The following is a 9188-nucleotide window of genomic DNA, read 5'->3' on the forward strand; positions in this document are numbered from 1 at the left end:
CTAAAGAGCCTCTTAATAAAAGTGAAAGAGGACAGTGAAGAAGTTGGCTTAAAGTTCAACATTCAGAAAACTAAGATCATGGCATCTGGTCCCATCATTTCATGAGAAATAGATGGGGAAACAGTGGAAACAGTGGCTGACTTTATTTTGGGGGGCTCCAAAATCATTGCAGATGGTGATTGCAGCCATGAATTTAAAAGATGCTTACTCCTTGGAAGGAAAGTTATGAGCAACCTAGACAGCATATTAAAAAGCAGAGACACTACTTTATCAACAAAGGTCCATCTAGTCAAGGCTATGGTTTTTCCAGTAGTCATGTATGGATGTGAGAGTTGGACTATAAAGCAAGCTGAGTGCCACAGGATTGATGCTTTTGAACTGTGGTGTTGGAGAAGACTCTTGAGAGTCCCTTGGACTGCAAGGAGATCCAACCAGTCCATCCTAAAGATCAGTCCTGGGTGTTCATTGGAAGGACTGATGGTGAAACTGAAACTCCAATACTTTGGCCACTTGATGCGAAGAGCTGACTCATTTGAAAAGACCTGATACTGGGAAAAATTGAGGGCAGGAGGAGAAGGGGACAACAGAGGATGAGATGGTTGGATGGCATCACCGACTCAATGGACATGGGTTTGGGTGAACTCTGGGAGTTGGTGATGGACAGCGAGGCCTGGCGTGCTGCAATTCATGGGGTCTCAAAGAGTCAGACATGACTGAGTGACTGGACTGAACTGAACTGAATGGAGCTGGGAAACAGTGAAGAATATGCTTTCCCAGGCTGGTGGGGGAGAAGGGAAAAAGGAAGAAATGCCTTTTTCTGGCCTGATGAAGTCTGTTATGTTTCTTTTGAGGCAGCAGAACCTGTGTGCTGAAAGGACTCCTATTCCCCCATCTTCTCCCCAGAGAGGACAGTGAACAGAATTTGGAGCACGTGGGATGAATGCTCGGCTGTCACCTTCCAACAAATCCTTGCGAGCAGCCTCCTAAGGGAAGATGGCCTTAGGATTCCAGTGTTCAGCTTGAACTTGTCAGCATGAACAGAGCTCATCCCTGTCTGGAAACATCCTGTTCTCACACTAGGGACTCATCCCACCCCATTGTGCTTATGTCTGTGGCCCCAAAGGGGCAGGGTGGGGATAAGGATGAGGGTGATGAGAGAGATGGAGGAGAATATATGGGTCAGTGCAAACTCACCATGGGTGCTTGGGAAACTTCTGCAACATACACAGGACCTACTAGTAGTGGTTCCAGGATGTCACCTCATGGAAGGAGGCCACCTTGTCATTCTGTTGAAATGGCATTTCCTTAACAATTTTCACACATAACCCACTGGCCCCATTTGATACACAGAGTCAAAAATATTGAGAATTTGTCTCTTTATTGCTAATACAAGTAGAGGAGGTATGGGTGGCATGGGCAGCACGGGCAGCCCAGGTGTCAGTGGCACCAGAGGAACCCATCTCCAATATGGCTCCAGAACCAGGACGGGATCTTAGGGCGCATCCAGGATGAGGTAAAGGCGCCTCATGGCAGCAGGTGGTGGAGCTTGAACCACGGCTGCTCTCTCATTTCTCCGACTCTTGGCTCTTCTATTCTTAAACCAAACCTACAATCAGAGGGGAGAAAAGATTGGTTTAGGGTATTGAACAGTTAATGTTATAATACAAAAAGCATAGCTTGCAACTTTATATGACTGAGATTTCCAAGGGCATCAGGAGATGCTATTTCCTTCTTGCTAAAGTACCTCAGGAAAATTAAACCACCACACCCCTGCCCCCCTTTTCAGTTCACTCTTAATGAGCTCTGCTGTGGGCCCAGTTCTGGCATAAGATTATTATTTTTATCTCTCTTGATGAGATTTTCATATTCTAATTTTTTCCCAAGTATTGGATGCAGGTTTAATTTATAAATTGTTGTACCGGGTCCTTGCTATTGATAAAATGCCCAGTAACAGGATAAAGAATGGCCTCTATTCTGACGGCTGATCATCAGCCATCTGGCTACCTCCTGCCCTGTCCTCACTAGGGAGAGGGTCATCTTGTTGGGGGTGGATTTAGGCATGGTAAGTAGTGGATCTATTTAAGGTCATACTGAGGGGAACGGCTCCCTATTTGAAAAGCCTATCTTTGGTGTGAAGTACATAATTAATAGGAAGGAACTTGTTGGATTTTTAAACAGGATGTCTAAGGGGTCATTAGTCCTCTGAAAGGTCTTGAGAGTTAGAAAGGTGGTCTGGCAAAGGAGCCCAGGGTGGGTTGTGACTTGTCTCACTGGGAAATGAGAGTTGCTGAAGCTCTGGACACTGCCTTGATATTTTAGCCTGTAGTGTTAAGTTGAGATCAACTCAATCCAAGTTAACAAAGACTCTTGAAAACCTTAGGCCACCCAAGAGTGTAGAGGAAAGAGGCATACCATGGTCGCCATTGTCAATCCTGCATGTTCCAACCTACCCCACCCTACAAACCTTCCTGGGCTCGGGACCAGGGCAGCTCACTCTGCTCTGGCTGGAATTCCAGGATCCTGGACTGGAGCCGCTGGTGTCCAGCATGGCAGGTTATCCTAGGTGCTGCAACTCAACCAGGAGGTCCCAATCCCATCCCTTATTCTTAAGGCAAGAAGGTGGAACAGGCATTTTTGGAAGATAGTGGACAACAATGAGAGCAAGGGATCATTAAATGGCTCCTCCCTAAATATCTGCCCATTATATATTAATATAGATTTTTTTAATCAACATGGAACGCTCTCTAAGCAAGTGTATAGGATACTATCATTTATATTTTTTAAAGAATATACACATAATTGCCTTTATATGCATTGAATACTTCTGTTAAGATTTATACAAAACCACTTTGCTGTACACCTGAAACTAACACAACAATGTAAATCAACTATACTCCAATAAAAACTAAAAAATAAGATTTATATGAAGCAAAGAATGGTTGCTTTGGGGAGGAGAACTATAGTTGGAGGGCAGGGTTGAAAATTAAGTCTGCCCACTATTTTTGCAAACAAACCAACAAAACTGTCAGACTTCACCGTCTCTCAATGTCCTAGTTAATGGGGGTTGACACTGTATTTCAATCCTTTTGAAAGTTCCCAAACTGTAAAGTTTAAGTGACCCAAAGGGCCCTCTTTCCCTACCTGAGACCTCATTTTCATTCTTCCCTCTTAGGATTTGCAGTTTCTCTGCTGCATGGATAGTCTAAACCAGGCTGGTGTAACAGGGCTCATTTTAGGGGCTGGGGCTCTAAATGTACCACCAGTGGTTAAATCTCTGTAAACAGAATCAAAGCCCAAAGCTAGTTGTGCCCTAGACTCACATTAGGTCTGTATTTCCAATACTGGTTTCACAAAATAGCTCTATTTGCAAGTGAAAGGTGGAAAATCGTATATTACTGAAAATTCATGCTGTACGGTTTGGAAATAGATGAGAATACTAAGTTTTCCCCTGATTTGTTTCCTGTGGCTCATATTCTCTTCAGAATACCACCAAAAGAGGACCATGTAAACCTGGGGAGGGAGAAAGCAAGTCACTAAACTTTTTCTTTTCTTCTGCAAATGCCTGGGCAGCCTGAGAAAGTCTTCCTAACCTCCTTCTACCTTTCCGACCTGAGCCAGGCCTGTGGGCCCATGTTAGGGCGTTAGGATGCCGATACTCAAGCAGCTGACTGGTGGGCTGCTTTTCAGACACCCTGCCACCGGCTCCGCAGTGCTGGTCTCTGGCTCACGCATGAGCTCTGTGGCAAAGCTAATCAACTCTCGTCCTGATTTTCTTTTCTTTTCGGGCAAATAAAGCTTTGATAAAAATTATGGTGTTTTTTGGTCACCTTTTGATTTCAAGACCTACAAATTAGTTATCACTGCCTGAGGGAATGAATAGTGTTTGAAATTAATATAGCTAGGAATCTACCCTGACATGAGGGCCACCCACCCCTCACCAAACAAATTCCATAAAACTCGCCTCTTCACAAGAAGGCGAGTGTAGGATGATATGAGAGAATAGCATTGAAACATGTGTATTACCATATGCAAAACAGATGACCAGTGCAAGTTTGATGCATAAAGCAGGGCACTCAAAGCAGGTGCGCTGGGACAATCCAGGGGGGTGGGGTGGGGAGGGAGGTGGGGGGGGTTCAGGATGGTGGGACACATGTACACCCATGGCTGATTCATGTCAATGTGTGGCAAAAACTACCACACTATTGTAAAGTAATTAGCCTCCAATTAAAATAAATTAAAAAAATAGTACTACCAAAATGGGAAAAACATCCTTAGATGTTAGAAATTCCTCAAGAGAATACTCACTTATACATTTAGTAGATTCATAGTGTTGAATTTGGGTAGTATCTGTAATTCTTCTCTAACCTTTTCATACTTCTTGGGTCAATTAATATTAATTCAATTATTCTTTTTGCTGTTTTATTCTTTAGACAAATTTCCAAAGTTTGCAAACTTTCCCCCCATTCTCATCATAATGTGACTATTCTAGCAATGTTTTCAGGTTGATACATCCAAGTATTCTAGAAAATTAAAATTTAGGGCTGCCACTCTCTATACTGCCATCCCAAACACTTAAAAACAAAAGAAGGAGGGCCAGGCAATTAAACTTTTAAACTATCTTCCCCTATCAGTCTCAGCTTAACTAAACATTTATTAGTCACTCACATAGTGTGTTCTGTGGATAAATTACTCCCTCACCCTGGTATTTATCAATTCACTCATTTAGCAAAGAGTTTTAAATAATTTAGTACAATTGAACCCTCTTACAACCTGCTCCTCTGTATGTTAATTTGAAAACTTCCAAAGTCAGGCTGAGCCCCAACATGACTCCACACAGAAGTGCTCCCTAGAGGATACCACTGTTAGGAGGAGTTGAACCTTACTGAATATACACATATATATGTATGCTGCTGCTGCTACTGCTGCTAAGTCGCTTCAGTCGTGTCCAACTCTGTGAGACCCCATAGATGGCAGCCTACCAGGCTCCTCCGTCCCTGGGATTCTCCAGGCAAGAGTACTGGAATGGGTTGCCATTTCCTTCTCCAATGCATGAAAATGAAAAGTGAAAGTGAAGTCGCTCAGTCGTGTCCATCTCCTAGCGACCCCATGGACTGTAGCCCACCAGGCTCCTCCGTCCATGGGATTTTCCAGGCAAGAGTACTGGAGTGGGTTGCCATTGCCTTCTCCAATGTATATAGATATACATATCTATGTTTGTAAATATATACATATTTAAATTTTATACACAGATTAGGGAAAGCATTTCGTTTTTTCTCTTCCTTTAGGAAATCATGTTCTCTCTGGTAACAGGAAATATGTATAAGCTGGAGTTTGCTACCCACAAAGATTACTAAAATCAAAACTTATTTGCCAACATAAAAAAGACAACATGAGAGTATCGAGAGTATCCAGGTCAAGGTGTTCAAATCCCCAAGTCAGTTTTAGAATGGCTGCCCTGCCAAGTTTTTTTCAGGCTTACTGACCTGCACTCTGGTGTCAGTCACACCCAAGCGTCTTGCAATCTCCCTTCTGAGGAAAGAAAACCACAAGTGTTTAGTATTTGAGTTGTAGATAAAATGAAATATATAGATATATGTTTTATGCTTATTTTAAAATTTGTATTCTCCCCTCAAGACCCCTCTGAAAGAAGAATAGCGGTTATCAGGGACTGGGAGAAGGGGGGACCAGACTGTTCCTATGTAATGGGTTCATAGTTCCAGTTTTGCAAGAGGAAAAGAATTCTGGAGATGGTTTGGTGGTGATAGTTGCACAATAAGAATGTACTTATTTTAACATCATGGAAGTGTACAGTTAAAAATGGTAAAGGGGTTTCCTTGGTGTTTCAGTGGTAAAGACTCCGCCTACCAATGCAGGAGAAACGGGTTTGATCCCTGATCAGGGAAGATCCCACATGCCACGGAGCAACCAAGCCTGGCCACAACTACCTAGTCTGTGCTCTAAAGCCTGGGAGCTGAAGGAACTGAAGTGCAGGTGCTGCAAACTACTGAAGCCAGGGGGCGCTCTAGCCCACGCTCCGCAGCAAAAGCCACGTAATGAAAAGCCCGCTCAACGAAAAGCCCGCGAACTGCAACTTAGAGAGTAGTGCGTGCCCCCACCACCTCTGCCTCCGCCTCTAGAGAAAAGTCCCTATGCAACTAAGACCAAGTTCAAAGATAATATAAATGAAAAAAATTTTAAATGGTAAAGATAGCAAATTTTATATTATGTGTATTTTACTACAATAAAAATTCAGAAAAATAAATATATTAGTTTTATAAAGCATAAAATGGGCAAAGGATTTGAATAAGCACATTAAAGGATGTTCAACATCACTAAACAGGGAAATGGAGATCAACATCACAATGAGATACCACTTCACATTCATTAAGACGACTAATAATCAAAAAACAAACAAACAAACAAAAGCATTGTCAAGAATGTGCAGAAATTAGAATCCTTGTACACTCCGAGTGGGAATGTAAAATGGTGCAGCCACTATAGAAAAGAGAACAGTAGCTCAAAAGGAAAAAACAAAACAAAACAAAAAACCAAACCCTAAAATCGGAATTACCATATGATTCAGCAATTCCATTTCTGGGTATAAACCTCAAAGAATTGAAAACAGTGAGTCGGTTATTTGCACACCCATGCTCATAGCAGCATTATTCAGAATAGCCAAAAGGTAAAAGCAACCGAAGTGCTCATTAGTAAAGGAACAGATAAACAGCAGTATCCACGTATAATGGAGTATTACTCAACCCTAAAAAGGAAGGAAATTCTGACATGTGCTCCAACACGGATGAATACTGAGGACATTATACTAAGTGAAATAAACCAGTTACAACAAGACAAACACTGTACAACTCCACTTATATGAAGCACCCAGAGTAGTGAAATTCATATAAAGAGAAAGTAGAAAGAAACGTGGTCCTCAGGGGCTTGAGGGGGTGGGGGAGGCAGATGGTGGCTTGCCTTCCACATTCAGTTTTAGTTTTGCAAGATAAAAAATTCTGCAGCTTGCTTGCCCAACAATATTAATATCCTTAACACTACTGAACTGGACACTTAAATGAGCCCAAACCCACTGGGACCCAGGGCCCCCAGAGCCCGCCACGTACCTGGTGAGTAAGTCCGGGTACTCGGTCTCCTGGAAGAGGTCCTCCAACTCCCGCAGCTGCAGGGCCGTGAACTTCCTGTTCTGCCTGCGACGGCGCGGTGGGCTCTGCGGCTGCTCGGCCTGGGCGACAGCCACCACCAAGCCTGGCTCCTCAGCTGGTTCCTCAGATGGCTCCTCAGCTGGTTCCTCGGCTGGCTCCTCAGCTGGTTCCTCAGCTGGCTCCTCAGCTGGCTCCTCAGCTGGTTCCTCAGCTGGTTCCTCAGCTGGCTCCTGCTTTGGCTCCTGGTGGCCATTGCGACGCTGGCGGTTCCAGGCGCCTCCTTGGTTCCAGTAGCCCAGGTTGAGGAGGTTCACGTAATTGATGTTACCCACGAAGCTCAGACCTCCTCCTTCCACTGAGTAGCCTTCTCTGTCTTCTGGCACTAGATCCTCCACAAATGCAGGTCTTACATCCAAAGTGCAAGCTCTCAGGCAGTAGGGGCCACACTGGTGCTCCCCGGTCAGAAGGTCCATGGCTGGTGCGCTGTGGAAGCTCGGTGCCTCTCCGAGCTCTGCTGAGTGCAAAGAGCTCGAGCGCCTCGGGCCTGTGCCTGGTACAGTATATAAAGGTCTGGGCTGGGTTCACCCCCCACTCTGCGCACCGCCTTGAACGATTGCTATTGGCTCTCTTTTTACTGCTAGCCACTAGGGGTGAGACTTGCTTAGGCGCGAAAGCCCTGGGGCATGGCCCCAAATGGGGACACCCAGGAATAGCAGTGTGCTGGTGGGAGCACAGGTGTTGTGGAATTGGGGCTTTGGTTTACAGTTCAGTTCACTACTCCCCACTTGCAGAGTGTCCACCCTGAGGAAGGGGCTATCCTGGGTAATGCAAGCTGATTTTGAGGGGAGGAGGAGGGGAAGGGTGGGAGGCATGAGACCTCACAGTAATAGTAGGAGCCCTTGTGGGAAAGTTTGCAGTCTTTTACAGGGTCCAGCCTTTAATATTTGGAAGCCTGCACATGCCACGGGCTAGTGATGAAGGTGAAACAATTAACTAGGGTACTGCTTTCTCTGAGTTTCTCCAGAGCACGCCATGTTCCTGCCGTTGCTGGGAGCAAGATCTCGCAGCTGGACTGCAAAGGATTCCGGGACAGATAAGCCCTGCAAGAAACTCCCTACAGTTGAGGGTTTTAGCAATGTATGCACATCAGAGTGCAGGTGTGCACCACAGCCCTGGGCTTAGTGTATCCAAGAACGTTTGCCTTGCACGGGCTCAGAACAGCACAGTGCAGTTAGCATCTGTTGCTGTGCTCCAGCCCAGCGCCTCTGGTGCAGGTCTTCTGCACAAGTTCAGTCCGTCCTGTGCTGAGCTCCTACTGGGAACCCAGGTGAATTTCCCCCTTTCTCTCTCCCTTTCGATAGGAATAGCATTCCAATCTCTTGCTTAGGACAAAATTACATTTTATTTATTGTCAAATAAAAGAGATCCAGGCCAGATTGAGAACACTATGGTTCCCCCTTCAAGTTGTGTTTTGTAGATGCTCTGGGAGGTGTTAATATCCTGAATATTCAAAATAGCTTCTCATAATAGGCCCTATGCTTAGTATAATATATGATTTATACTCTTTTTACCGTCACAACCACCATTGTCTTCAGCATCCTTTTATGAAAGAAATTTAATTATTTTTGTGGGATCACAGGGTTTAAGCACCTCATTTGCTGTGCCTGATAGATAAGTGCCCCCTGCCTCACGTTTCTGGAGAATGTCTAAGAAATCATCTAAAAGGGGGCAATTGAACAATTTACTTTAAAAAAGATGTCAAGAGATGGCAATCCTACAGCCTCCCTGACTTTAACCAAGATACCCCATCCTCAGACTAACTCTTGCTGGATTATGCAGGCCTCCTCATCTCTTGGCTAGATTCTGTGTGATGATTTTTGGCCTTGGAGCAGTTATTACATGAGAGACCTACACAGGTTCTCCTCATGGTTTGCATTAGACTAGCTAGGACATCTGTGACACTTCAGGGGGTGTGTATGCGTGCATGCTAAGTCCCTTTAGTTATGTCTGACTCTTTGAGACCCTATGGAC

At 44.6% G+C, this 9188-nt stretch overlaps 1 protein-coding gene across 1 annotated transcript; it reads right to left on the minus strand.

Moving 5' to 3' along the window:
* Positions 1 to 1357: 1357 nt before the first annotated feature.
* LOC129639347 (rhox homeobox family member 1-like) lies at positions 1358 to 7689 on the minus strand. The gene is made up of 3 exons (XM_055564450.1): positions 7119 to 7689; positions 5484 to 5529; positions 1358 to 1606 (listed from the first exon to the last, which is right to left on the minus strand). The coding sequence occupies exons 1-3, from the start codon at positions 7628 to 7630 to the stop codon at positions 1493 to 1495; spliced, it is 672 nt and encodes a 223-aa protein (XP_055420425.1). The 5' UTR covers positions 7631 to 7689; the 3' UTR covers positions 1358 to 1492.
* Between the last annotated feature and the right edge of the window lie 1499 nt (positions 7690 to 9188).

The sequence above is a fragment of the Bubalus kerabau genome, chromosome X (assembly GCF_029407905.1).
Source record: "Bubalus kerabau isolate K-KA32 ecotype Philippines breed swamp buffalo chromosome X, PCC_UOA_SB_1v2, whole genome shotgun sequence".
In the NCBI taxonomy this organism is placed as follows: Eukaryota; Metazoa; Chordata; class Mammalia; order Artiodactyla; family Bovidae; genus Bubalus; species Bubalus kerabau.